Raw genomic sequence first — 14,778 nt, forward strand, 5'->3', positions numbered from 1 at the left:
CTCAAAAAATAAATAAATAAATAAATAAATAAATAAAATAAACACAGACATTCCCAAAAGAATTATAAAGGTATTCTGAACACTGGCAGTATTGTTAGGAGAATGAACTATGGCCTTCCAAGGTAACTACCTTAAAGGAACTCAGCTCATTTAAATGTATTGAGCTTCAGATGTATTTGTTTCATTTTTTTTAAGTTCATATTTTGTGTCAAAAGCAAGAACTGAGATCAATATCATTTATTTGGTTTTTCTGTTGCTTCTTATTATGTAAAAAGTGAGTGGCAGTAGGAACAGAAGGAAGATTGTTGTAACTGAAGAATGACAACAAAGAATTATTGATCATTAAATCAGATTTTATAAGCAAAAAATAAAATAAAACAGATATCATGTGGCGTGCAAAGTATAAAATATTTACTACGTGGCCTTTTACAGAAAGAGGCTGCCAACCTCTGCTCTAAACCAAAATATATACTGAGTTTCTAGTCTAAAATAACATTGGCTAGTAGCCACTAACACAGCCTCTCTGAACTTCTTACTGAAGTACCTATGAAGAGGTAGAATAAGATAAAACTTTCCAATTCACTGAAAACTTAGACTTACGGTCATCCTATTACCAGAATCTGAGAGAAATATATATTTACAATAAGGCTAATGCTGAAAGGAGAAAAAACAATCTGTGGCCCATTCATATATATAGCACCCCCAAAAAACCTAAAAGAAGATAGGACACCAAATCCTTCCACCACTGTCAGCCTCATGGCTTAGAAACCATGGAGTTCATCTAGTAATCAGCAAACTAGACATCCATTCCTCCAACACATAGCTATTGGTTGCAAAGGAATCAGCAACTCTCAACACTAGTCTATTTACATTTGGAGGCTACAATTCCTCAAAATCAAAAAGGTAGAAGTGGTGGAATTGGTGCTGGTACAATGTGTACCAGGAGTGGGAGTCTTCACAAGTAAAAACTCAGGTAGTAATACACATGGAAGGCTGTAGTTCTTCACATACTTTATCTGTTCAGAGTACCCAAGAGTCTAGTAGTAGGGCTAGATGATTCCATTTTGGTCCAGCATAACCCACTAGATGAAAAGACACTGGGAAACAGGTTAGAAGCTATATGTATCAACCTGTCTGCCAACTGTGCAGCCTTAAAGGGGTTCAAACCAATACCGAAGAAAACCTGAGAATAGACAAAGGCAAAATCTGCACATATTGTCTTTGATGAATGGCGGATCCTCCTTTGAATATATATAAACATACAACAAAATAACATGGTTCCTATGAAAACCTCTAGCGGAACAAGGGAAATGCATATCACTCTGAAGACTCGGAGGAAGCACAAATGCCTGAATTTTTTATATAAACCAGAAGAAAGATTTTAGGAAGCTGTATATCTTCAAGGGAAAGTAAGAAAACATGGTATATGAAACAGGTATAAAAAGCCAGAAGAATAAAACATATTGAGAAGGAAAGATAACAAGCTGAGGTGAACAGAGAGCTAAGCAAAGAGAGAATTACAAAGAAATTAATATTGTAATAAAAAATTAAATTTCATATTGGAGATTTCTGAGAATAAAATCAATCAAATTGAAAGCCAAATCTGAGTCTCTCCCAAACATGCAGAGGAAAAGGAAGGTTTATCTTAGAAATTCAACAAAAGTTGGTATTAGGAAACCTATTACCATAATGTACCGAATGGGGAGGTCAAAGGAGAAAACACAAATGAACCTCTCTCAATAGATTCCCAGAAAGCATGAGCTAAATTCAACAGCCACTCTTGATTTTTGTAAAGACTTGATAATTTAAGAATAAGATGATTTCTTAACAGCATAAAGAACATCTAACCTACTGGGCTCAGTTGCTCACACCCGTAATCCTAGTACTTTGAAAGGCTAAGGCAAGAGGACTGCTTGAGCCCAGGAGTCTGAGTCCAGCCTAGGCAACATAGCAAGACCTCAACTCTACAAAAAATTTTTTTTTTGTTTATTTTTTTAAATCAATATTTTTTATTTTGATATTGTGGGGTACAGTTAAGGGTTAGGTATACAAATATGCTTCATTCAGGCACCCTTGTTGATAAGGGGTGTCTCCCTGTCCCCAGACAGATATTGACTACTGTTAATCGCACCTCCCTTCCCTTCCCCCCCATAGTTTCCCACCACTGTCAATCCTTTTCTTATAGTATTACGATAGATGTTCAAGGTCCACTATATGAGTGAGAACATGTGATACTCAGATCTTTGTTTTTGTGAGAGGTCACTCAGTATTATAGACTCTAGTTCCATCCAGGTTGCTGCGAAATTCATGATTTTGTTCTTTTTTATGACTGCATAGTATTCCATCATGTATATGTACTACATTTTTAAAATTCAGTCCTCTTTTGATGAACAGCATGGTTGATTCCAGGTTCTTGCTATTGTGAACAATGCCGCAATAAACATACGTGTGCAGGTATCTTTTGATAGAGTGATTTGAGTTCTTCAGGGTATATTCCCAGTAGGGGGATTGCGGGGACAAAATTTTTTTTTAATTAGCCAAGTGTGGTGGCACATGTCTATTGTCCCAGCTACTTGGGAGACTGAGATAGAAGGATTACCTGAGCCTAGAAGGTGTTAAAGAAATAAAAATATAAAAACTATCCACTACAAAATGATCTTGATGAAAATAGAAGAGATACACATACACATACACACATACATACAACTAAGAAACATAAAAAGAAAACGAGAATAAATGAAGAAATATATCTTGTATTTTCCTGGATAGAAAGATTCAATGTTGTGATGATATAAATGAAATTTTAGGTTTAAAATAAATCCAGTCAAAATCCTAGTAGAATTTTAAGGAGAACTGACAAAAACATTTTAGGTTAATTTGGAAAAAAATGATTGAGACTAGCAAAGAAAAAAGTGTGGGTAATACAGTAGGCTGGGGAGACAGACAAAGGGAAATCTGGCCTACCAGCAGTTGTAAATGTAAGGGCACAAAACTGGTAGAACCCCAAACAGGTCAATGAATAATACAACAAGTCCCCCAAAATAAATCCTAGCATACATATGAATTTATTCATGATAAAAGTGTAGTAGCAATTAGCCAGACATGGTGGCACACCTGCCTAGAGGGAAATATAAGCTATAGCCCTAATATTCTCAAAATTAACTTTAGATGGACTGACAAGTTAAAGATTTAAAATACTTTTTAAAAACTGAATTGTCTTTCTAATCTTAGAACAGGAAACATCTTTTAGAAGAAATTACCATGATCTGAAGGGGTATTGGAAATTAATCGAAGTGACAAAAAAAATATATAAAACTAATCTACATCAAAAACATCATTAAAAAGTTAGAAGGCAATCTGGGGAAAACATTTACTGCAAAAGTGACAAAGGATTAAGACTATATGTAAAACTCATGCAAATCAACAAGAGAAACACTCCTATATAAAGACTTAGCAGAGAGCATAAGTTGACAATGCACCAAATAAAATATATAAATGGTTAATGCACATGAGTAATAAACATGAAATTTTCTATATGAAATTTTAAAGAAAAAAAAACGGAGGCAAAGGGCAAAGAGAAAGAAAAAAGGGAAGCCACCGATGAAATGCATGGGGGTCCTGGGGGGGTTTCTGACTACACTGCAACATAGTCCTCATTCAGCTCTTTTAAGATTCCAGAAGGAAATTTTAACAAGAACCGGCAAGGCAGGCTGGTTCATATCATGGGACTTGGGTAGGTTCCCTAAAGGCGATTGAGACAGGTAACTTTATTCAAAGTTGGTAACAGGAGAGTAAGCACAAAATCGTTTCCAAGAATATATTGATTTTACTCAAAGCTAAGTGAGAAAAACAATTCTGTGGCTTGGCTGCTGATGTAGACAGCTCTTCAGGAAAGAGCCATTCACATCAGCCAAATAAGTAAAAAGAAAATGGCTCAGATTCAGAGACACAGAACAGTACCGCATGTACAGATTTAACACAACAAACAATTCTGGTGCTGCTGTATAAGCATTCACAGAAATGGGAAGCCAACAGGGAGGATAAGAAGCCTTCAAAGGCAGAAGGCTAGCAGGCTAGAATCCTAGGAGCTGGAGACACTGGAGATCAAAAGAGCACCATGTCTTAAGGTGCCACAGTGGTGGACCAGGTAGAAACTTTCCAACTTTAGCACCATGCCCTGGATGCCTGCTTTCTGCTGAGGCAGCATTTCCAGCAGCAGGCTACAGCAACAGGACTTAGCACATCACATGTCAACTGAGGTACACATAAATGAAGCACTCCAGGACCCAGTCAGAACATTGGGGAACCATCATGACCTCTTGCGAAGTGCACCATGGGAACCCTGTAGAGAATCCTGCCGTTTTCCCACCCCCAAAGGAAATTGCCAACCCCTGCCCAGAACAAGGCGTGCAGCACACTCATCATACCCCTTTCCTGCAGTGACTGGGCATGCCGCCAGGAAGAAAATGACAGTGCCTGCTTAGCTGGGAAGCTGGCAAACTCACACATGGCTGGCACAGCAATGAGCCTTCAGAGAAAGAGATGGGTATACAGAGCTAGTCAATGAACCCACAGGATACTCTACTGTCAAGACCACAACAGTGCCCATTCATGTACACTGAGATTTATGGAATTTTAAGATGCCTTCAAGCTTTTAACCACTTCAATAATAATGGACTAGTAGAAATTATTCACTTCAGCAATATAAGGTAGTGATTAGGAGCATGGGCTCTTGAGTCAGAGAGACTCTGGATCAAATCCGACGTGTACCACGTATAAGCCACTTAAGTCACAACTTCCTGAGCCGCAGTTTTCTTGATCTAACTGGAGACACTTTAGTACTTCCCATACAAATTTGTTAAAAGAATCAAATGAGATGATCAATGTTAAGTGTTTCCCACCACATACCAAACCTGATTATAAGCATTAGCAGGAAAGGAAGAATAGGATTCCTGACTCTGCTACTATGTAACCTTAGCCAATATATTACTATTTCTTGGCCCCCAACGGTTTTATTTGTGGTATGGATAATGTATGTCCTATCCCACAGCATTATTTTAAAGATTAGATAATTTAAGATAAACTACTTTGAAAACAATAAAGAGCAATACTAATGTAAGGTGGAGTTATTATTGTAAGTACTTTCTAAAATACTGATTTTTAAATTCACACTGCATATAATATTTCTACACATGTGCACCCATTAAAAATGGTATGTACCATAAAAACTTGGATGAATCTCCAGAAATTATACTAAGTGATTTTTAAAATGTCAACTCCAAAGGTGATATACTGTATAATTCCATTTATACAAGAACCTTGAAATAACAAAATTACAGAGATGAAGAACAGATTAGTGGTTACCAGGGGTCAGGGATGGGGTGCAGACAGGGAGGTAGTAGGTGTGGCTATAAAAGGACAGCAGGAGAGATCTTCATAGTGATGGAACTGTTCTGCTATAACAGACTGCATCAATGTCAATACCCTGGCTGTGATACTGTACTATTGTTTTGCAAGAGGTTACCATTGGAAGAAACTAGGTAACGGGTACTATGAATTTCCCTGTATTTTTTCTTATAACCGCATTTACGTTATTATTACATTATATTTAATATACAAGGAGTCTTCAACAAGTTCATGGGAAATGCATGTGATAAAAAAATGCGTGGATTTCAATACCTTTTTGCACCAAAATAAACTCAAACTAAACTTATCACAACATGTCTGAATGCAATCTTGTTGGAGGCATTAAGAAGGATACGACATCAGTTTGAAAAGAGTTACTATCAGAGCAACATGAATTCAGTTAAAATTGAAGCGAGAACAAACATCAAATTTATGGTGAAGCTTGAGTGAAGAATGGGGAAATCTGTGACGCTTTACAAAAAGTTTACGGGGACAATGCCCCAAAGAAATCAGCAGTTTACAAATATATAACTTTTAAGAAAAGACAAGATGATGTTGAAGATGAAGCCTGCAGCAGAGACCATCCATATCAATTTGTGAGAAAAAGATTCATCTTGTTTGTGCCCTAACTGAAGAGGACTAACAATTAACAACTGAAACAATAGCCAATACTATAGACATCTCAATTGGTTCAGCTTATAATTATCTGAAAAATTAAAGTTGAGCAAACTTTTCACTTGATGGATGCCAAAACCACTGCTCTCAGATCAGCTGCAGACAAGAGTAGAGCTTTCAATGGAAATTTTAAACATATGGGATCAAGATCCTGAAACACATATTTGAAGAATTGTAACAGAAGATGAAACATGGTTTTATCAGTACAATTCTGAATACAAAGCACAATCAAAGCAATGGCCACCAAGAGGTGGAAGCAGCCCAATCAAAGCAAAAGCGGACAGGTCAAGAACAAAAATCATGACAACAGGTTTTTGAGATGCTCACGTGCTTTGCTTATTGACTTTATGGAGGGTCAAAGAACAATAACATCTGCTTATTATGAGACTGTTTTGAGAAAGTAAGCCAAAGCTTTAGCAGAAAATCGTCCAAGAAAGGTTCACCAGAGAATCCTTTTCCACCATAACAATGCTCCTGCTCATTCCTCTCGTTGAACGAGGGCAATTTTGCAAGAGTTTCAATGGAAAATTATTAGGCATACACCTTACAGCCCTGGTTGGCTCCTTCTAACTTCTATGTGTTTCTGAAACTTAAAAAAAAAAAAAACTTTAAAGAATACCCATTTTTCTTTAGTTAATAATGTAAAAAGACTGCTTTGACATGGTTGCATTCCTCAGACCCTCAGTTCTTTAGGGGTGGACTAAATGGTTAGTATCATTGGCATACAAAAGTGTCTTGAACTTGATGGAGCTTATGTTGAGAAATAAGGTTTATATTTTTTATTTTTTAATTCCATTTTCCATGAACTTTTAAAAGTATTTTCATATTCTATAATTATCTCAAAATATAAGATTTAATTTTAAAATGATGTGGATGGTCAGATGCGGAGGTTCACACCTGGCATTTTGGGAGACCAAAGCAGGAGGATTGCTTGAGCCCAGAAGTTCCAGACCAGCATGGGCAACACAGCGAGACCTTACCTCTACAAAACAATCAGAAAAATCAGCCAAGTGTGGTGTCACATGCCTGTAGTCTCAGCTACTCGGGAGGCTGAGGAGGGAGGATTACCTAAGCCCAGGAGGTCAAGGCTATGGTGAGCCATGATCATACCACTGCACTCCAATCTGGGTGACACAGTGAGACCCTGACTATTAATTAATTAATTACAATGATGTGGATGAATATTTTATGGCAAATTAGAGAAAACTCATGATATCATTAAACCAACAAATGATAATAGAAAAGTATGATCATAAAAGACAAAAACAAAAGGAATAAATACTTGTCTTGAGAAATTAGGAAACAAAAACAGGAAGAGGGAACCAATAAATATAAAACATGAAAATTAAGTAGAAAAAATAAATAAAAGTAGAAAGAATGAATACATTCAAACCATGGTTCTATTAAAGCAATCAAAAATAGGCAGTACTTACTAACCTGATTAAAATATAGATAAGAGAACAAATAAACAGACAAGATAAAGTCTAAGAAAGAAGACATGACTGCAGATGAAGAAATTTTTTAAAATTATAACATAAAAAGATACTACATGCCCAGCTAAATTTATGGCAACCTATTTGAAAACTCAGATGAAACGGATAATTTCCCAACAAAATACAAATGGTCAAAACTGACCTACAAAGATTTGGACAGATTGATTACCATCCGACATTGGAAGGTTGATTAAGGATCTTTCACTGAAAAAGGTACCAAGACAAGATGGCTTCACAGATGAGTTTTATCTGATCTTTAAAGACACATAATTTCTAAGAATAATTATTCTAGGCCAGAGAAAAACAAGGAACGTTCTGCAGTACATAGCTACCATAACTTCAATCCTTAAACTTGATGACAAGGATACCAAAAAAATTACTCCTATTTCATTTATGAATACTGAAGCAAGGTTCTAAATAAAATATTGACAAATAGAATCCAACAATGTATCAAAATAATAATAATATACTATGATCAGCAAGGTTTATTTCAGTAACAAAGAGTAGTTCAAAACCAGAAAGTCTATCAATGTAATATATTATATCAAAAACTTAAATGAATAAAAGCCTACATAATCAATAAACGCAGAAAAAGGATTTAATAAAATACTGCAATTATTCCCCCTTTAAAAAATCTCTAAGTAAATATGGAAACTATTTAAATACAATAGATTATTTAACAAACACCAATGGCAAACATGGAGGAACACAGAAAACATTTCCATTTAAAATCAGTTTTAGGCAACAGTAAGTAGCTCAGCAGCACCAACTTTATTTAACTCCGTCTTTGAATTTCTAGCAAATGCAACAAGAAAATGAAATAACTGGTACCACCACTGGAAAGAAGACATAAAACTAAAATAAAATTTACCAGAACTAACAAAGGAATTTAGTAAGATAGCCAGATATAAGATAAATATTTTTTTTAAATCAAGAATATTTTTCTATTCTAACAAGAAACAATTAGGAATGGAAAGAGAAAAAACATTCCACTCATAATGGGGGGAAAGCTGTTAATTCTTAAAGAATGAGTATATCAAGAAAGGCATAGTGCAGATATGAAGAAAAGGATAAATCTAGTTGAAAGACATAAAATATGAACAGATGGAAAGAAACACCATTTCTTAGATAAAACATACTATATAATTTGAAAACTGAAATATAAATGTAATGCATTTCTAATCGAAATCCCAGTAGGGCTTGCTTGGAAGTGGAGGGGTAAGTAAAAGTGATATTAAAATCCACATGTAGAAAAAAGTGTCAAAGAATAGCCAAGAAAAGTATTTTTTAAAGCTAATATAATCAATATGATTTGGGTACACAAATAGACAAATAGGTGAAACAGAAGAGAGAATTCATAAGCAGACCCTAATACTATATATAAAACATTCAATACCTGAAAAGATAGGGCTACCTATCTTTTCCCTTATCAGGGAAAAGTCAGAATTATTTAATGTATTATTCTAGTGCAACTGGCTATCTATATTTAAGAAAACAATCTTAGCCAAGACTGGATATCTAGAAGCTATACAAGAAAAGAGTTATATTTGGATATAAAAGTATTTTTTAAATTATATGCAAATATATACCATCAACAAAGTCAATACATACAGATTTTAGAAAGATAGCTAGAACAACGATGACAGACCAAGGGCTAAGATCTAAGATATACTAAGAGGCTTACAAATTAAGAAAAAATAACCAACCCATAAGAAAATGGACAGATAATATGAATAGACAAGTCAAAGGAGAACCAATTTAATTAGACAGAAAACGAGAAAATACTGAAATTCACTAGTAAATAGACAAGGAACTGCACTCATTAGGTCATCAAAATAATAAAAGACACATAACATCTATTGCTGGTAGGGATATGAGGAAAAGAATAATCTCATATATTATATACAAAAGCAAAAAGTAAAGTATTAAGCCTGTTTTTGTAAGCCAATCCGTCAATATCTGTTAATATAAATATATTTATGGCCGGGCTCAGTGGCTCAGCCTGTAATCCCAGCACTTTTGGGAGGCCGAGGCGAGTGGATTGTCTGAGCCCATGGGTTCGAAACCAGCCTGGGCAACTTAGGGAGACCTCGTCTCTACAATAAATCAAAAGTTAGCTGAGTGTGGTAGTTCATGCCTGTAGTTCCGGCTACTTGGAAGGCTGAGGCGGAAGGATCACCAAAGCCCAGCAGGTCAACGCTGGGGTTGCTGTGAGTGTGCCACTGCACTCCAGCCTGAGTGACAGAGTGAGATCCCAACTCAAAAAAAAAATATATATATATACACATATATATTTATATTTATATATAAACATTCATATATATCTATATACTGCTAACTATCTAAATTAAAAGCAACAGTATATAAGGGCATATGCACAGTGATATTTATTTCAGCATTGACTGTAGTGGCAGAAATCCAGAAAGAAAGCAAATGTGGCTGGGCACAGTGGCTCATGCCTATAATCCCAGTACTTTGGGAGGTCAAGGCAGGAGGATCACTTGAGCCCAGGAGTTCAAGATCAGTCTAGGCAACACAGCAAGACGCTATCCCTAATTTTTTTTTTTTTTTTTTTAATTAGCAGAGCATGGTGGCACATGCCTGTGGTCCCAGCTACTCAGGAGGCTGAGGCAGAAAGATCACCTGAGCCCAGGAGGCTGAGGCTGTGGTGAGCCATGACGGCGTCACTATACTCTAGCCTGGGTGACAAAGTGCAACTCTGACCCAAAAAAAAAAGAAAAAGAAAGTAAATGCTTATTAATAAAGGAATAGCTGATACATTATGCATCCACAAAATAACTTACAGCCTGATAAAAGACTAACAGCTCTACTAATAGACTTTGATAGATTTCCATGAGACATTGTGGAGTGAAAAGAGCCTGATGTATTAAAGCATATATAAAATTCTAGTTTTGTAGAACAATGAACAACAAAACATTCTAAACCTGTGTGTGTGTGTATGGGTGTGTGTGTACCTATGCACATGGAGAAAATTTAAAGAGATAAATGCTGGTTTGGTAAGATGCAAGGATGGTGTGGAAAGTAGATATGGAAGCAAAAAACAAAATAAAGGAAAAGGATCACCATAAAAATATATCTAGCAATCATACTTACATATTTATACATGTGTATACATGTATAAATAAATTAAGTTAAAATATAGAAAAGATACAAACACCTCAATATACAATATGATCTCTGCTTATTAAAAAAAGAAATGAAATAAGCAAAATTATCTTTTGGTGATAGGATTAGAGGTGATGCTTATTTTCTTCTTTATGTGTCTCTGTATTTTCTATAACAAGAATTGTTACTTTCATAAAAATGAAGTACAACCAATAAATTTAACATTAAAAACATTACACTGAATAATTGGACTCATTTTGAAAAATCAAGGGAGGAAAACAGGGTTAAATGCCCCTTTCCCTTGGGAGCTGTCCACATAAGAAATATATGAAATCAGGATCCATTACCCCTCACCCAGCTCAAAGTTACTCACCTAAGGCAAGAGACTAAGTGGCTATTTCCAAGAGCTATTTGAAGCAGCAAATGGGGTCTTTTTCCCCCTACCTAACACTTTAATGACTTAAGTAAATCAGAAAGCCATTTACAACACTCTCAATTATCCAAGGATCGGTTGGGCTCTTTACTTCCTGTTCCCTCCATCTAGCTTGTGGCCATTTCACTGCTCAGGAATATCTCCAAAATGGGGGCCAGGGAAGGAGAAAAGAGAAAAAATTAATTTAGTCGATTTAGCTTCTCATTAGTAACTCCAATAAAAGATTTGATAAGTGAGATGGTCACAATTCATGATTAAAATGAGAGTTCCAGGACTCTTGATAATTTCATTTAAGTAAACCTGCCTTCAGAGAAACACAATTTTCTTGCAATATACCTTAATGGATTTGATGCTTGCTAGTTTTATGAAAGTCAGGACTTGTAATAAGGTGAAATTTTTCTCTCCTTACTGTAATTTGCACTTTAGGAAAAAAAAAAAAAAACATAAGAACAATGCCCTTCAATGTGAAGAATGATATCCTCAGTGGAGCAGGATCACAAAGCAAAGATTCTTGAGAGAAGAGAAGCAGTCTGGCCCCCAGTATGTTCTCAAGAGAAACTTGAGCAGGGGCAGCGACCTTCTAAGGGCCATACAACCCCCAACCGTGAGAATTTGCTAAGAAGATTTGACGGGATTTGTAAGGGCCACATCTTCACATATAGCATTTCCCTGTTTCAGTGGGCCCTTATAAACTTTTGTCCCTTAGGGAAGACCAGAGACAAAGTGGTATAATCCCAAGGTGTTCACAGCAATGTGTTCATCATCCTTTGTTATCAAACAGACAAAAATAGTCTGAATAGCAAAAGCAATAGAGCAAAAAACAATTTTCTCTTACTTGAAGATGACAATAGCTCCCCGACATGGAGGGCAGGCCAGGAGAAAGATCTGCAATTGAAGAGAAATTAAGAAAGGTTAGCAGGAGAAATGCTGGGCACAGTGAGACAATGCTACTTAAACAATAACAAACCAAAAAAAAAAATAAAACCAAAACTCTAATACAAAATGTAATATAAAAATTTTTTAGAGGCAAGCAGGTAGTTTTCCAAGGTACATGTTTATGTTTGCACATGCATGTATGTGTGTGTGCACACAAGAAAGAAAGGAAGACAGTGAGGTTGATAAAACTCAATTTTTCAATGCTTCAATTTCAGTATGACACAAGCAGTAAGTCTTAGAAGCTTTTAACCCAGGGCAAGTAAAAATAGATTCTGATCATGGAACATGCACACACATGCCACCTGGTTTGCCTCCCATGAGAGAATACCCAGCATTGTCAAATATGGCAATAAAAACACAGGATGCCCAGTTACATTTGAATTCCAGATAAACAATGAATGATGTTTTATATAAGTATGTTCCATGCAATATTTAGGACATACTTATACTAAAATACTATGCATTGTTTATCTGGAATTCAAATTTAACTTGGCATCCTGTATTTTATCTGGCAACCCTATCAAACTGTCATTCTCAGGTTCCAAATCTCCCTTTGATTTGATTTGTTTGTTTCTAAGCAGATCTAGGTGGTTTTACTCTCCCATTCTCCTCCCACATCAAACCAAACAAAAAGAACTTTGTCCTTCTAAGATACAAATCAGTTCCCTGATATTTGCTGTGACCTAGGCCTGGGTACAGCCTTTGAAAACCTAGAGCTGTCGCAGTGGTTTTCAAATATCAAGAGGAACCAAAATAATCCCCTGCAGAACTAGTTAAACATGCAAAATTCTGGGTTCCCCTCATTAAGAATTCTAATTCCACAAGTACGGGAATCCAGGAATCCATATGTTTACCAAACGCTCCCAAGAGATTCAACCACTCCTGGCAGTCTGATATGCTGAATTTTTTTACCTTGAACAAAGACATTCAGCAGGACTAAGGACTGACGAAAGAATGAAGCATGTTTGTAGAGTTCCTTCATCTGTAGTGACTTAATGGTGTGGTTTAGAAATCACTCACATATGTCCCTATCTTGACAGCTCTTATTAATATAGATTATCTGCCGGGCTCGGTGGCTCAGCCTGTAATCCCACGCCTTTGGGAGGCTGAGGTGAGTGGATTGCCTGAGCCCGCGAGTTCGAGACCCGCCTGGGCAGCGAGACCTCATCTCTCCAATAAATCAAAAAATCAACTGGGCGTGGTAGTGCATGCCTGTAATTCCAGCTACTTGGAAGGCTGAGGCGGAAGGATCGCCGGAGCCCAGCAGGTCGAGGCTGCGGTGGCCGGGAGCGGCCCCTGCACTCCAGTCTGGGCGACAGAGTGAGACTCCAACTCAAAAAAAAAAAAAAGAAAAAAAAATATATATAGATTATCTGCATTATAGATTTGTTAGCTTTATCATGTATGTGTTCTTTAGCATTTGGTTCTTCAGTTCTCTCAGAGTCCATATTTAGAAGAAAAGGGTACTACAAGGAAAATTCTATAAGGAAAGACACCTGCTTGAACCTCTGCCAAGAGGATGAGGAAGAAGAATGAAAAAGAGAAAGGGTCTTAAAAAGAACACAACTGGTCGGGCATGGTGGCTCAAGCCTGTAATCCCAGCACTTTGGGAGGCCGAGGTGAGGGGACTGCCTGAGCCCATGGGTTTGAGAACAGCCTGGGCAACTTGGAGAGATCTCATCTCTACAATAAATCAAAAAATTAGCCGGGCATGGTAGTGTGCGCCTGTAGTTCTGGCTATGTGGAAGGATGAGGTGGAAGGATTGCCTGAGCCCAGCAGGTCAACGCTGGGGTAGCTGTGAGTGTGCCACTGCACTCCAGCCTGGGTGATAAAGTGAGATTCCAACTCAAAAAAAAAAAAAAAAAAAAAAAAAAAGCACAGCTAGATGTCTATTGCCTGCACAATACCTAATCAGAAAAACCCCTCCACGGAAATATCCAATGAGAGTGTGCCTTTCCCCTGTGATCCATTTCATTAAAAGTACAAAGCCAATGATAATTACAGGTCCACAATCCTTTATTGGCAATCCCTAGATCCAAAACTTCTAAAAACTGAAAGTTTGGGGGGTTTTTTGAAGTTAATGTGATAACAAAACATGACTTGAACCGAATTGTTAAGCTATTTACAGACTTCATTACTTCCACTCACTTTAAATATTCATTTGTTTTCCATAAAAATAGTAATGTATTTGATTGTGAGGTGCTGCCCCAAACCCCACTGGGAACAGATGTAAAATACCCTACATGCATGATTAGATGATTTCCGAAATGCATCTGATCATAATGGTTTGAGATAAGGATTGTAGACTTGGAATTTCAATTATCTAAATATTAACTTTTCCCCACTCCCCACCCCACCCCTCAGGAGTAGTCCAACAAAAAAAGAAACAAAGTTGGCATTTTTTTACCCCTGATCCAGCAGGAATATTACTCACCTTAGGCAAGGGACCAAGTTGGAGGCTGCACATAGTTACCCAGCTTCAGGCCCATCAAAGGCTATACTCAGAAGCTATAGTACACAGAGAGGAAACAGGGGCCCCAAAACCTTGGAAAGGTCCTCAATACTTCTGTAGTCACCAAAAGTCATGCCAGCAGCCTTCCTGAGTTTCTGGAATACCTAAGACACTTCCAACATGCTAAACAGAGAAGTAAAAATGCGACACTAGGCGCCACAGTTAAATCTTTTCTATACTCACAGCCAAGAAATAA

At 36.8% G+C, this 14,778-nt stretch overlaps 1 protein-coding gene across 2 annotated transcripts in view; it reads right to left on the bottom strand.

Moving 5' to 3' along the window:
• TMEM164 (transmembrane protein 164) overlaps positions 1–14,778 on the bottom strand; it is a 167,997-nt gene that overhangs the window by 84,751 nt on the left and 68,468 nt on the right. For both annotated transcript variants that reach the window (XM_021714881.1, XM_008062814.2), the window contains exon 3: positions 11,969–12,018. In XM_021714881.1, the coding sequence (XP_021570556.1) occupies positions 11,969–12,018 (50 nt within the window). The remainder of the gene's footprint in view (positions 1–11,968; positions 12,019–14,778) is intronic.

The sequence above is a fragment of the Carlito syrichta genome, unplaced genomic scaffold, assembly GCF_000164805.1.
Source record: "Carlito syrichta isolate Samal-C Ts95f unplaced genomic scaffold, Tarsius_syrichta-2.0.1 Scaffold305844, whole genome shotgun sequence".
NCBI lineage: Eukaryota > Metazoa > Chordata > Mammalia > Primates > Tarsiidae > Carlito > Carlito syrichta.